Here is a 15,108-nt window from a genome sequence, read left to right as displayed (position 1 = left end):
ACTCCATGTGATGATTATTAACCCCAGCCCTGCTCATTTGTTTGGCCTGTCTGAGGCTATATTTAGTGATGGGTGCAGGCATGGCCGGGGGGGAATTGTGTGCAGCTGTTAAACACAGCCCCCCACCTTCCCAAAAATGAACTGAAAAAAAATAAAAACAAAAAACTAAGAAAACAGGACGACTATGGCTGGAAAATGAGAAGCAGCTGTGAAGAGGAGGGATGAGGTGTCATACAGGGAGGACTGACTTCAAACCTTGCAGGAAATGTATGAGAAATTTCCCAGCCACTCTTGCCATCCATCATCCCCCGTGTCCCGTGGTGGCTCTTGGCTCCTGCTCAGCCTGGCAGAGCCAGGAGCAGCTCGGGCTGGGCTCGGCAGGAGCAGCCACAGAAGGGGCTGTTTGCTCTTGCATTGCCATCAACAAGGTCCTGCTGTGCCTTTGTGACAGTCCCAAATCACCACAGATGGATTAAATGTCACCGCCGGGCAGGTGCTGAGCCAAGGGAGCTCCAGGCTGGTTCTGGGAATTTCAGCAAGGAAAAGCTTTGAGCAGTGCTGGTGAAACACTCTGAGCATTCTCGTGTGCTGAGGGAGGGCAGGACAGGACCAGGTGGAGAAACAGAGGTGGAGAAAGGTGGAGGAGCCTTGCTGAGATCAGAGGCCTCTTCCTGCCCCCTCCAGGCACAGATCCTGGCACGGAGCAGCAGGAGAGGCTGCTCTTCCTCATCCTGGCTCCTTCTGGAGCTGGCAAAGAGGGGTACACCAGGCAAGGTGGGGCTGTCCCTGTCCGTGGCAGGGACATGGAGCGAGATGGGCTCGAGGGCCCCTCCAACCCAAACCATCCTGGGGTTCTGATTTGCTCCAGTTCCTGGAGGAGCTCAGAGCTGGAAGGGGCATTGTGGGGGAGGACAGGGAACGGGACTTGCTCTGAAGCCCTGGTAGCAGGCAGAGTGGCCCTGGCATGGAGGAAACCAGGGCTGAACCCTTCTCTTGGCTCTTCCCCCGTTTTCCTGGTGGCTCTAACGGCAGCAGCAGCACCTGAGGCACTGCTGGGGCAGCTGCTGCAGCAGTTTAACGTTTCATCTGGAGGCAGAGCTCGGGGAGGCAATGCCAGTGCCCAGCTGATGCCCTGCTTTGGCTAGGCATGCCAGTGCATCAGCTGGCCGGGTAAACCCCAGAGTTGACCTGGAAATCACCCACAGGGGCCTGGGGTCCAGTCCTGGGGCCTGCAGCCTTGCCCTTGCAGCCTTGCAGGAGTTTCCTGTTTGCCCAGGGGTTTGGGTGGGAAGGGCCTGGCAGGTTTGTTTTGCTCTCTCAGGAGCTGGCTTCCCCCGGGCTGTGGTTTCAGCAGCTGCCAGCCCCAGCTCTGCCACAGTCAGGTGGGAGCGACCGCACGGGAGCCCGGGGGCTGACATCAAGGTGCTCACCTGCAGAGGAAGGGGCTCCAACTGAAGCAGCTCCTGCTTGTGGTGACCCAGCCCAGCCCCAGCCCCAGGCTCTGGTGCTGCACCTGCTGCCTCCAGCGCTCCTCCAGGGGCTGCAGCTCCTCCTTCGCCTCCCAGCCAAGCAGGGCAAGGGGCTGCCGTGGAACGGGGGGTCAGATCCCCTCTGTGCAAGGGTCTCAGCCTCACCACGGTTCCCACTCTTCCAGGGTGCCAGGGACGGTCAGCGTCCCTCCCTGTGCCCTGGGGACAGAGCACTGAGGTCACAGAACTCCAGAATCCCTGAGGATGGAAAAGCTCTGAGGGATCATCGAGTCCAACCTGTGCCCAGAGCCCACCCAGGCTGTGCCCAGCGCCCACCCAGTCACCAGCCCAGCGCCCACCCAGGCTGTGCCCAGAGCCCACCCAGGCTGTGCCCAGAGCCCACCCAGTCACCAGCCCAGAGCCCACCCAGGCTGTGCCCAGCACCCACCTTGTCACCAGCCCAGAGCTCTGAGTGCCACCTCCAGGGATGGGCACCCCAAACCCCCCTGGGCAGCCCCTGCCAAGGCCTGGCCACCTTTCCATGGAGAAATCCTTCCTCAGAGTCCCGGCAGAGCTCAGCAAGGCTGTGCCCCTGTCCTGCTTTGGGTCTCGAGGCCCAGGGGATTTTCCCAAAGAGAAAGGAGAGCTGTGACCATGGCACAGCCCTGAGAAATTCTGGCTCTGTGCAAACACATTTGAAACCCTGAACTTCTTTTCCATCCCAAATTTGCAGCAGCCTGGAGGGATTTAACCCCTTGATTTGCTGCTCCATCTCAATCCCACGTGCAGGCAGGAGAGGGAGAATGTGAGGAGAGAATCTGATTCACTCTGCAAACCCCCAGTTGGGAGAAGGAGTTTGATTTGCCAAGGCCAGAGGTAGTAAAGAGCTCGGGCAGGAATTTGCACTAAACCTTTGACACACAAGACATTTCCCTTTCAGGCCAAGACAAACAAAGGAAGGAAGTGTCTGGGACTTTTAAAGCGACCTAGTGGAGACAGGTAAGGGCAGATAAGGGCTGAAGGAAGAGTGGGCTGGGCGAGGGAAGGATCCAGTTTTACAGATTTGTTGGAATCCTGAGCGCTCTGCAAATCAGGCTGAGGGAAGGCAAAGCCACCTGGGGAAGGGCCCTTGGCAGTGGGAGAGAGAGGCTGAACATCCCCCAGGTGCTGGGCACGGCCTTTCTAGTCACTCCCTGCCTGCTTTCCACTCACTTTGCTCAGCTCTCTGTGCCCGAGGCTGGCAGGGTTTCCAGGCTCATTAGCTGCTCACAGCAGGCTCTGCAGTCTCCTGTCAGACCCTGGCTCCCCCCTGCAGACCCCCCAGCATCACCCTTGGTGCAGAAGAGTCTTTGTCCCTGCACTCAGGTCCTGCAATAAAAGCAGCAGCTGGAGCTGTTCCTGTGGAAGGGAGAGCAACGCTGTGTGGTGGAGAGAAGGAAACAATCCCACACGATGAAAAACCCCTCACTGATGGGGTTCTCTGTCCCCACACCGCCTGGATGGGGAACACGGGGATTCTCCTGCTTCCAGGGCTGGAATGGGAGCAGCAAGGAGCCTCCTGCGGGCAGCAGCCAGGGTGGCTCCCCTCTGCCTGACTCTGCCAGGAAGGCAGGCCTCCCCCTGCCTGGCAGCAAGGACTGCCCTGGTACAACACCCCTGATCCCTCAGCCCTGCTGAGCAGGCTGCTGCAGCATCGTCCCAGCTGGCAGATTCACAGTGCCAGGCTTAACCCTGCCCTGGTACAACACCCCTGATCCCTCAGCCCTGCTGAGCAGGCTGCTGCAGCATCGTCCCAGCTGGCAGATTCACAGTGCCAGGCTTAACCCTGCCCTGGTACAACACCCCTGATCCCTCAGCCCTGCTGAGCAGGCTGCTGCAGCATCGTCCCAGCTGGCAGATTCACAGTGCCAGGCTTAACCCTGCCTGCACAGGGGTAATTTCCCCCTCAGGATTTCAGTTTCTCCCTGGAGTCCTCTCTTTGGTGACTCCACAGGTTCCCTCCCTGAATCCCTCTGGGAACACTTTGCTCTTTGACCTCAAATCTTTCCTTTCTCCACTAAATTGCTCCTGTTTCTTTTTAACCCTTTCCTCCTCGAGACACAGCACAGCCAGAATCACGAGGAGGCTCCATGGGATCCCCAGAAGGGATGGGGGATAATTGGTGAGACCCCAGGGCCAGAGGAGCAGGGGGGTCCTCAGTGCTGTCCCACAGCCACAGAGCCACGGACCTGTTCCTTGGCCTTATCTCGTGGTGAGTTTTGCATTCTGAGTCACTGGACAAACACAGGCCCTGCTCTCCCTGGCCAGCACTCCAGGGCCCAGAGCAGGGCTGGGATGAGGCTCCTCCACGCCGAGTCTGAGACCATGAAAAACAAAGCTGCTGCTTTCTGGGTTATTTATAAAGCAAACTGCACAAATAAACCTTTCCTACCCAGAACAGTCAAGGTTATGAATCCATAATTCTCCTTTCCTACGGGGACCTTGCTCGTGACTCATTCCTGGCCAGCCTCGGGGGCTCCCAGTGCATGAGCTGGGAATGAGGAGCTGCTGGGAATGAGGAGCTGCCCACAGCGAGGAAGAGCTTGGCAGAGGCAGCCGAAGGCTCCCTGCAAGGGCTGAGCACGGGCCACCCTCCTTCCTTACCACTGAGCCCAGAAAAGCCATCTGTGGCACAATCAAATCCTTTCAAATCCCAGAAAATTGGCTGGAGCACCATCTGCAGGCAGCTCCTGGGAGGCGTGGGCAGGGCTGTGACACCTTTCCCGGGATGGGGACGTGGGTGTCCCTCTGTCCCCTCGGCTGGGGTGGCGTGCCCACCACCAGGGACCCTCCACGAGGAGTTCCCATCCCACCAGGACACAGCAGGACCTGGGGTTCGAGGTCCCTGAGCTGCAGACCCGTGTCCTGGTCTGTCTCTCTCTGACCAAGTCTGTTCCTGGATGCTCTGCCCAGTCATCACCTGCCAGAGGTGGCCCCAGAGTGGGGGTTTTCCACACTCAGTCTCTCTCCCGTGCCCTGGGACCCCTGGATCACACTTTTTCCCTCCAATCTGTGCATTTACAGTCATGGTGTAATTTTTGCCCGTGTTTCTCTGCCCTCCATTAGTTCGTGTTGCTGGGGCACAGATGGATCTGCCTGAAGTTAGGGAGTGCTTCTCCAGAAGTCCTTGATCTGTTTGGCCCTGATTTGCTATCGATTTTGGCTGGCCTTGATTTGTTATTGATTTTTCTAAGATTTTCTTTCAAGGGCCAGTCTGACTAAAAGTATCTTCTGCTGGGTTTGACCACAGCTTTGTCATCCTGCTCCATCTTTCCGATAACCCTGGGTGCCGTTTCCCTCTGCTCTCTGGAGGTGGAAATTATTGCATTTTTGAATTCTGCTGATGCTGAGAGGAGCTGTGATTTCTAAGAAGCGATGCTGTGCGTGCCCTGACACGTTTCATGTCTCAGCACTCAGCTGCGCTCTGAGCCCTCAGTGAAGAGCCTGGAATTGGTTTTTTTCAGGGATTTGCTTTCTGTAATCTGATCATTCATGTTGTTCACAAAGACAACTTGATTTTTCAATACGTGATCCTCTTTCTCCACGGCTGATTGAGGCTTCCTGCACGATGAGCTGGGTCTTTGTTGCCAGCTCCTGAGGAGTTCTCACCAAGCACGGGCTTAGGAAGCCTTTGCCTGGCTGCAGCTCCGTGGCTGCTTTGGGATGCCCTCCCTGGCAGCTCAGGGAATGCGTTTAAGGCTGGTGCATCCCTGGGTCTTGTTTTCCTCTTCGTCTCTTATGTCCACAGCATCAAACACTTCCTTCCCCTTCAGCCCTCGGGGCTTTTCTCAAAGCTGGAACCCCAGGGGCAGCCTGAGCAGGGCCTCCCTATCAGCAGGATCTGCTTATCTGCAGCTCAGAGGAAATTCTGCTTGGCTGCCGAGTTCCACTCCGGATGAAAGGATGAAATGATGAAGTGGCCGCACGGCAGAGCCTCAGAGCGAGGGGCTCAGGAGCTGCTCCCCAGGAAGGCTGGCTGGGAAAACAATCAGGGGCTCTCCTTGCACGGGTCAGGGCCAGCCCCGGGCCAGGGGACTCGTCCTGGGCTCTCAGGGAAGAGGTTTCAGGATTTCGGTGCTTCAGAGAGAGGGAGTCCAGGGACCTGATAAACATTTACACAGGGAGAAACATCTCAGGGCTGCAACATCAAACAGAACCCCCTGGAATGAAATACGACCGCACAGATTGGATGAAGCCATTAGAAAGTCTGGGCAGGTTTAAGAGCTCACTTGGGTGGAAAAGGGGGAGTTTGGTATTTTCGAGTGTTTCTACACCACTCACAGCATTCCCCAGGGCCTGGAGCGTGCTCGTGCTGCTAAAAATAAACCACTCAGGAAGGCTCTGACAGCCTTCTCAGAGCTTCAGGTGCTCTGAGCTGAAAAAGAGGTGAAAAAGCCAGGAGAAAAAAATGGATGAGGCTGTTAGACGTGCCTGGGTGAGAAATAACCACCTCCAGCTCCGCTTGACAGAGGAGTGAGCAGGGAGCTGCGGTCTCACTGGGGGGAAATTATAGTTTAGAGAAAACAGCTCACCTCTGTCCCTTTATTTCCTGAAAGCTGATGGAGGAAGACTCAGAATTAGGGAGAGAGAGACAGAGTTTGTTTTCTCTTTCTGGAAGACTCCGCATGTTTTTATTCTCCCCGTTCTTTGTGCGTGTGTTTAGATAAAAGTTAGGAGACAAAGGCTTTGCTGGGTTGGTGCCAAGCTAAAGCTCAAGAAAACAAACCTCAGCTTCCAAGGCCGAGAGGTTCAGTGGGTCGTTAAAGCCAGTCCTGCTCGCACAGGAAATCACATCATGTAATCTCTTGTTTGGGACTCTGGCAAAGGTGAAATCCTTCTCAGGAGGGAGCGCTGCCATTTCGGAGAGCAGCAGCCCAAGAGAAACACAGCATTTGAGGGAGCAGGGATTTTTCAGGATCTCTCTGCAGAAATCCCCAGGCTCCATCCCTGGTTGGGAGAGCAATTATTAATTTCACGGCAATTAAAATTACCTTCCTTTCCACGCTATCTACAGAAGCCTCCACCAAGAGGGGTGAGAAGTAAACATTCTCCTGCCCAATCCAGGACTGTTCCACCACTCCTGATCCAATTCTTTAAGCTCTCAAAACCACAGTTCACTTCTTCCCTTCTGCTCTGCAGGGAAACCCCAGACAGCTGTCCCCTGAGCAGGGCTTGTCACAGCCCTGGCTTGGCTCTGGGCTGGTTTTATCCCAGCGTTTCTCTCTCTCTCTCGTGGGCCATGTGGAACAGTATCAAAAGCCATAAAACTTTATGTATTTACAGCCTCTTCTGGGAGCACAGTGCTCAGAACATGGTTGCAGATGTAAATTAGCTCAATTATCTTCGCTTGGGATGGCTGGATCCTGCCCAATTACCGTTGCAGTTTCTCGTTCTCTGTGGTGCTGACAAACAACGCGTTTGAGTGCTTGTTCCGCTGTTCTCCCACTCCCAACAGCGCATCCTTCTCTCTGATCTTCAGCCTCTGCTTTAAGAGATACTCTTGGCATTCTTCCTCGACTATTTTCCACCCTCTCTGGGTTAAGGTTCCCTTCTTGGCTTTCTGGCACCTGCTGAGTGAATTTACTCTTACCCAAATCTCCTGAAAGTGCACTCTGAATTCCGGTGCATCTCCACCTTGTTTCTTCCTTACTACTTTGAGATTTCTCTCTGATCCACCACCCTTTGAAGTTTTGACATTTCAGCCTTCTTGGCGTTACCCTCCACCAGCTCCTTGTCTGGAGAATGACTGAGACCCACGGATTCCTTCCACACTCAGAAACTCCTCTGCTAATTGCCAGTGAGAACTGCTGCTGCTGCAATCTGATCAAATCTGAACACGGCAATTTTCATTGCTTTTATGCCATGAGAGCAGGGCCACATGCCTCTGCTGCTGGAATCAGAAATTCTGATTTTCCCTCGTGCTCTGGCTTTCATTAGTTAACACCACCAAAAATCCCCTGGATTCTCTTGTACCCTCTCCTGGTGGGCCTGGCCACCTCCTCATAAATAAACAAATAAATAAACCTCCTCATAAATAAGTAAACAACAAAGAAAGAGTAAAACAGAGTGGTTGCTCTCTCTGTGCCCTCACTGTGCTCTGAGCTGAACCATTCCCACTCCCCTGGAATGGCTGAGCAGGTCCTGGACGTTCCCAAACAAAACCACAATGCTGACTGACACCCTCGAGGGGTGTCTGGATTCAGGGACTGCTCCAAGGGGAGCTGCAGGAGCCACTTCCAGCCTTTCACACAGAACCCCTGAATCATTCAGATTGGAAAAGCCCTCTGAGACCAAGCTGTGCCTGATCCCCACCTTGTCACCCCACCAGAGCACTGAGTGCCACGTCCAGGCATTCCCTGGACACCTCCAGGAGACCAGCCCCTCCCAATGCCTGACCCCCCTTTCCATGAAGAAATTCCTCCTGGATCTTCACTGCCTTTTTTTGAACGTTCCCTTTTGAATTTCCTGCACTTTTCCTGGCTCTCAGCTGGGGTGAAGGCTGCAGCCCCTCACAGGGCAGAAGCTGGATGCAGAGGGGGAGTTAAGAGCTCTCAGCATCCCAGTCTCTCCCAGTGCTCCCCACCAGGGTGCTGCTGCTCTCCCCGCCCCAGATGAGCCCCTGGAGCTTCCCAGCCTGGCTGGGCAGCAAATGCTCCGGGTTTATCGCCCCATCAGAGCAGTTGGAAGACAGTTGAGTGTCTCTGGGGTGCTGATAGCAGGGAAGGCTTTGCTCTGGGAGATAAGCTGCCCTCCCCAGCAGCCAGGGCAGGCCGTTGGTATCTCAGTGCCTCGCAGCCCCTCAGACACACCCTGGGGCTGGGGCTGGCCAGGAGCTGGGGGCAGTTAACTGAAGCCCTCGCTATCATCGGGGCTCTGCTCCCTGGAATCGTTTCTCCGTGCTGATCAAGGCTCTGCAGTGACCTCACCCAGCTGTAAACAGGCAGCCACGGTTTTGGAGATGGATTAATTCAGGAGAGAAAGGAGCTTCCGGAAGGCGCTTGAAAGGCTTCGAAATGCACAACAGCTCCAATTTCTGCTTGAGTGGCTGCCCAGGAGAGAAAAGCATCACCAGCATCCCCTGTCAGGCTTGGGGGAACCAGGAGTGTCTGGAGTGCAGCTGTTCCCTGCCAGCTCCAGCCAGAGCTCCCTGTGCCACCCCAGGGCAGCAAATCCAGGCTCTGGTGGTCACCCAGCACTCAGGTGTGGGCAAGGCAGAAAGTCCAGGCCCCCTTTGTCCAGAGGAACCAGCGGATCCAAGCACCACTGCTGGAGTGAGGAAGAAGCAGGGGGTGCACAGAGGCTGCACACCCAAAGCGTTTGGAAACAAGGAGAGCAAATATTGTGCTGAGGCAACAAGATGGGTTTCACAGTTTCTGCCTATATTGCATTAAAAAGATTTCCTTTTTCATTTTAAACGCTGCCCAGTCCTTCCCTTGGGCCCTGCTCTGCTCAGGAGGATGAACACCTTCCCCAGGCAGCTCTCTAAGGTCCTGCTCTGTTTTCACCAAAGGCAAACCACCACTTTCCCAAATATGGATATTTTCATCCAAATAAAGGGGAGGGGATTGGGAATATTGTTTAAAAAGAATCCAGCTGCGCGGCAGGAATCTGAAAGTGGTGAAAAGCATCGCTCTTTTTCCCAGGCTGGCGAGAGAAGGGCGCTGCACAGCCCAGCAGCACCATCCGTGGGGAGCCTCTGCCATCTGCTGGCCCCGGCTCCCGCGGCAGCCGCTGCGCTCGGGAGGGACTGTCCTCGGCCGGGGGGAACGGGCATTTCTGGAGCTCCTGAGCCCCTTTCTGGGAGATACAGCACCTGTTTTGGTCTCATCAAAACTACCGAGGTCATAGAAAGGTTTGCTTTGGAAGGGACCTAAAAATCACCCAGTTCCACCGGCCCAGGGTCCTCCCAGCCCCGTCCAGCCTGGCCGTGGACACTCCCCGGGACCCAGGGACAGCCAGAGCTGCTCTGGGCACCTGCGCCAGGCCTGCAGCACCTCGAGAGCAAAGGATTCTCTCCCCAAGTTCCCAGGCAGGTGGAGACCCCAGGTTTTCAGCCAGGGATTTGTACAGAGCCACGAATTAAACACCTCTGTGCAAGGTTAAAGACACAAAAGGTTTAAAGTCTGCTCTTGCCACCTTCTTTCCCCGGGGGCGTTGCACTCCCCGTGGGAGCAGCACAGCCAATGGGAGCTGAAAAGGTGCAGTAGAACCTGAGACAAACAGAAATCCCCTTGTTGTCACCTGTCCTCTTACTCATAGCAGCCTCACCTGGACCTGAATGCCAGCCAGGAAGTCAGAGACAATCAACAGAAGTTCAGCCAGGACTGTGTCAGGGAAATGCTGCAGCCACACCTCAAAGTATTTTTAGTTCTGGTCTTGGCTACTGAGATGGAGCTTCTGGAAGCTTCTTGAAGATTCCCAAGGCCGCAGGCACTCTTTGCAGAACAGCTTTTCCAGGTTCTGTCTTTCCCAGTCCTGCTCCACGTTGCAGCTCGCTCTGGTGGTTCAGAGCCCCTTCCCTGTGGCCCAGAACCAGCTGAAGGAGCTGTGTAACAAACAGGTGCTTTTCTGGACAAATAAACCAGGATTTCCTTTCAACCAGCTCAGAATTCGATCAGTGTTATTTGATGTAACAGAACATTTTGAAGCCAAGGACTGTTTTCAAACCACCAACAAAAATATTTGTGTTATTTTTTCCTCTGCATCTCATTGCAGCTCTTTTGCTTTTCCTTCCCACCATTTATCTTCCACAACACCAAGCCCTGCCTGTACTTCCTATTTGGCTGCTGGTTGGTAGTTTTCTCATTTGCTGTTATTTTTGACTTCCATCCAAGCTTTGTATGATATTAATAGCTGTTGCACAGAACTGTAATCATCCTCAAACCAGCCCTAATATTAGCAGAAGTAGCCAAGAACTGTTGTCAAGGCCTGAGGGATTGGAGCACTGAATTTTCTCCTCCATCCTGCCAGTGCTGCCCCAGCCCAGGGAGACAAAACCTCTGCCCAGCATGCAGCTCACACAGCCCCATCCTGGCCACCCCAGGCAAGAGAGCAGCAGCTTGGTCAGGCCCAAATACACAGAAAGATGCTGAAAGAAGATGCTGATGTGAAGATTCAAGAATTAGATGTTACCCGTTGTCTAATTAATGCTTCTGCCTAATCAAGATCGAGCAATCACTCATTGTTCATCCAGCAGTGCTAACACTAATAGCCAGATTACTCATTTTCTATTCAAGGTTGTCAGCAATAGAAAAAAATAAACAGGGGATAAAAGCATTTTCCCTGCTCCTCCAGCAGTAAATTCTCCTCCTTCCTTTGCGCTGCTGCAGTGACTCATCAGCATCCTGAGGGGGAAACAGTGATGGGTTTTTTCTTCTTGGCTGGGAGGAATGTGATTCTGAGGCTGGTGGTTTCTTCCTTCTCCGTTTAGAGTTTACTTGAGGCTACTTATTTTAAAATGTATTTTCTGCTATTCTCTCTACTGGAATCTTTCTTCCCAGGGCTACAATCCCCCATGACACCCAGACATACCACGTGCCCTGCATTTTACCTGGATTTTTTCTGTGGTGAGTTGCTGATAGCCCTGGGGCCATCTCCAGCTCAGCATCCTGTGCTCTCTCAGCACTTCCTCCTCCCTGGGGAAGGATTTTTTGGGGTTTTCCCAGGTGCACTCCTGTTTCTCACACGGAACTGCGCAACTGCAATTTCCATCCCCTTTTTGCTGGGCAGTTTCTGTGAGAAACTCCAGCAAAAATGCCAGGGCAGATCCAAACAAGCTCTGGGGACAAAGTCCTGCAGAGTCAAAGGAGCCTTTGGCTCATCACTGATGATGGTGATGTCACCTTTCCATCCTGATGGATCCTCCATCTCCTTACACCAGGTACTTGCTAAAAGCTGTACACCAAAGTCCTTTTCCCCAGGTGGGAGCCCAGGCCCTGCTGCTCTGACCACAGGGTTCCCTTGCTTGTCTTTCCAGACCCCAGTACTGTTTTATGAAGGGGAGTGGAAAACTTCCAGATAGGAAGAGAATACTTTCATTTTTGGTTTAAGCTCTTCCTGTTTCGTTTCATCCTTGGCAAGTGGTTTCATCTGACTCCACCCAGGAGAGAGCTTTCCTGTTTAAGGCTGAGTCTCCAGGTTAGAGACGTCCTGCCCAGGATCTGCTGCTGGGTGGAAGAGGTGCAGCCAAGCCCTTGTCCCTCGACAGTGACACCATGGCCGCAGGAAAACTGAGGTGAGTGCACAGCATCCCTTCTTGTCCCAGCTCCCACAGCCCCAGGGTGAGGGGGACAAGGCTCAGCTCCGCATCCTGCTCAGAACCTCACCATGGTTAGGGCTGGAAAGGGCCCCTGAAAGTCACCTTGTCCAAGGTGCTGCATCCAGACAGCTTTGGAGTCTCTCTGAGGGTGGAGACTGCACAACCTGTCCAGGAAAAATGTGCAAGGCCTCTCTTCTTCTCACAGTTAATTTTCCTGATGTCCAGATGGAGCTTCCTGGGCTCATTTGTGCCCTTTTTGCCCTGGCACTGGGCACCACTAAAAAAGCCTGGCACTGCTTTGCACCCTCCTTTCAGGTATTTCTACAGCTCTAAGATGCTTCTGAGCCTTCTCTTCTCTAGGCTGAACAGTCTCAGCTCTCTCAGCCTTTCCTCATGGAAGAGACACTCCAGTCTAACATTTCCTTACCTTGCTGGGCTCTTTTCTGAGCCATTTCTTCACCCTTCAGCTGAAGACACAACCCCACAGAAGGTGAAGAAGCTTTCACTGTGTGGGTGGGGCTGGCTCTACTCTCCCTTTCTGCAGCCCATCCCAGGGCTTTTGCCTCGGGTGAGGGAGCCCTGGTGACTCCACTCCTGGCTTGCTGTTCTCCAATGGGAAGGCTCACAGAGATCTCCCTGGAAATGGGCTGATTGGAACAAGGATTTGCAGGTTCTTTAGTAGCCTGACTGCAAGGGATGCATTGAGCAACTGGAGAATCTTCTCCTCCTCCACCTCCCTTCCTCTTCTCCTGCTCTGTGCGGGCATCCCAGCATGCACCCTGCAATAACACCATTTCCTCTTTGTAGCAAGGAGCAGCTGAAGGAGAAGCTGGATGCCCTTCAGTGCCACTTCACCTGGATGTTGAGTGTTGAATCTTGCAGCCCTCAGCATCTCCTGCAGAAGCTGGATGTTGATATCAAGCACACGGCCCACAAGAACAAGGTGGCCCTCCTGGCGCTCCAGGCCTACCTGCACCAGCTGAACAAGCAGAGTGAGGAAGCTCTGCAGAGCCTCAGAGCTGCTGAGGAACACACGGAAGAGGAGCAGCCAGCATCCGCTGCTGGCTCTTTGATCATCTACGGGAATTATGCTTGGGTTCACTACCTCCAGGGCTCCTACCAGGAGGCTGAAACCTGCCTGAGACAGCTTTGGGAGCTGTGCCCAACTCCCTGGGACGTGCGGCTTATCGCGCACACCCAGGCCCTCAAGGGCTGGTCCCTGCTGGCGATCAGAACCCGAAACGGGGAGCGGGCAAGGGAGTGCTTCCACACGGCCTTGATGCTGGAACCAGAGAACAGCTCCTTCCGCACTGGGCTTGCAATGGCTCTCCATTCCTCCTGGAGTTTCTTCTGGCAAGCTGATATTGAAAGAGAAGCCAGAATCCAGTTGGAAAGAATCGTCAACGAGCAGCCAGATAACTACAGAGCCAAAATATATTTGGCCAGGCTACTTGAAAAAGTAGATGGGAAAAAGTCAATTGGCTTAGTTAAAGAATGTGCAGAGAAAAGCTCTGACCCCGAGGTCCTCAAACTATCAGCTTTGTTCTGGATGCCACGGTCGACTGAGCAAGCCTTTGGGATCATCCAGCAAGGCCTGCAGCAGGCCCCAGGTTACCACCTCCTCTACCAGGCCTTGGCCAACTGCTACAAGCAACAGTGGCTCAAAGCAAAGGAGGAAGACAAGAATAAGATACGCTGTAAAGCCATCAAGGACCTCCAGCAAATTGTTCAGACACATCCAGACCTTGACCTGACACTTGCCAAGCTGCAGCTGGCAGAGTTCATTGGTGTGAGAGACCCAGCAAAGGAAAAAGAGATCTACATGGAGCTGCAGAAGAAAATCGACACCCTGAGCCTCAGATGCCAGCAAGCCCTGAGTCTCTCGTGGGGAAAGTACTTCCTCTACCGAGGAGGATCCCAGGAGAAGGCAAAAGCCAAGTTCATGGAATGCTACAAAATTCCCGTGCAGACAGACCACAGGAGGGACTGTGGGCGCAGGCTGCTGAAGATGGCTCAGGCCTACAAGTGGAAGGGTGACACCAGGGCTGCCAACGCCATCTACCACTTCCTCCAAGAGGCCGACCAGCACTACCCAGGGAGCGTGTAGCACTAGGTTTAGAGGATGAGGATCACCCCAGCCCACACAGAGAATTTGGCATGACTTTTCCCAAGGCTAAAGGCCAAAAGGACTGTCTGGCTCTGCACAGCAGGCCCATCCCTCACGTGGACCTGGTGGTTCTGTCAGCTCCTCACGCCGTCCCATTGCTCAGCCTCAAATCCAGGCCCAGCCGTGGGTAACCAAGAGCCCAGACCTTCCACATGCTGCTGTGAGCTGCTGCTCCCAGAGGGAATGAAAACAAAAACAAGAGGGAAGAATTTGTCTTAGAGGGTCTGAGCCCAATCTTCTGCAGGTGTGGACCTGCATCTCTCCCTTGGAGCTGCCACTGACCAGAATCAAATGCTGATTAGGGCAATGTGAGAAATCAACTCGTTAATGATAAGAATTCTACCATTTGCAATGAACCAGGTGAATTCCTCCACAAGATCAGTGAGGAGCCATGATGAGGGTGAAGTCCTTCTGTGCAGGACACAGATGGTCACTGGCCTGTCCAAATGCATGAAATGCTGTTGATTAAGGAGCCCACAGGGGTGATTTTATCTGCATTAATCCTCAGAAGCACACACATGCCTGCCCCTGCCTGGACATAAACCAGGAGCTTTTTTGTACTGGTTCCCACCAGGAGTAATATTTTCATCCCTGTTTCTGGAGCTAAACTGAGGCTTTTAAAAATCTTTGATTAATAAATATTTCTCTGCATGATTTCTTCTTGCTGGTGTCTTCTTGCAGCCTAAAGCATCCAGAGCATGGAATGCCAAAGATCCACCCTCTCCTCACTGTTCTCACTCTCCATCCCCCAGGCCCTTCCCACTTGGAATTTGTGGCCTTACCTGCAGGGACAGGCAGGCACCCCCCATCCCAGTCACCTGCCCAAGCACTGCCAGGGTCACCTTTGTGCCCAGCAGTGCCTGAGTGGGGGTGGCTTCCTCAGACGTCCCCAAAGCTCCCTGTCCCCACAGAGCAGTGCCACAGGGACCAGGGCAGATGTCCCCCAGCAGGTCCCACCAGCAGTGGCCGTGTTTCTGCTCCAGTGAGGAACAGACAAGGACCTAGTCTGGGAGAAGATGCTCCAGGAAAGGACCAGGTGTGCCCAGAACCAGAATCAGGGCAAGGAAAACACACCTTAGTGCCCCTCTCTTGCACACCTGGTGTGTCTGAGAACCCAGGGCCAGAAACACCCCCTTGCTCGGGGGCCCCAGCACTGGGTCAGCACCACTGAGCAA

The 15,108-nt window shown here is 53.9% G+C and overlaps 1 protein-coding gene across 1 annotated transcript; it reads left to right on the top strand.

Annotated features, from left to right (window-relative positions):
• Nucleotides 1-11,577: 11,577 nt before the first annotated feature.
• LOC132340793 (interferon-induced protein with tetratricopeptide repeats 1-like) lies at nt 11,578-14,587 on the top strand. The gene is made up of 2 exons (XM_059871893.1): nt 11,578-11,742; nt 12,574-14,587. The coding sequence occupies exons 1-2, from the start codon at nt 11,723-11,725 to the stop codon at nt 13,871-13,873; spliced, it is 1,320 nt and encodes a 439-aa protein (XP_059727876.1). The 5' UTR covers nt 11,578-11,722; the 3' UTR covers nt 13,874-14,587.
• The last annotated feature ends 521 nt before the right edge of the window (nt 14,588-15,108 follow it).

Source organism: Haemorhous mexicanus, chromosome 33, assembly GCF_027477595.1.
Source record: "Haemorhous mexicanus isolate bHaeMex1 chromosome 33, bHaeMex1.pri, whole genome shotgun sequence".
Lineage (NCBI taxonomy): Eukaryota > Metazoa > Chordata > Aves > Passeriformes > Fringillidae > Haemorhous > Haemorhous mexicanus.
Note: the sequence above shows the minus strand (reverse complement) of the source record. Positions and strands in the feature narration are given on the sequence as shown.

What these genes read in the sequence shown, in the direction of transcription:
- LOC132340793 (XM_059871893.1), top strand. Translation starts at nt 11,723, where the DNA reads ATGGCCGCAGGAAAACTGAG. An exon ending in ATGGCCGCAGGAAAACTGAG is followed by an intron (nt 11,743 to 12,573) that starts GTGAGTGCACAG and finishes TCCTCTTTGTAG; the next exon opens with CAAGGAGCAGCTGAAGGAGA.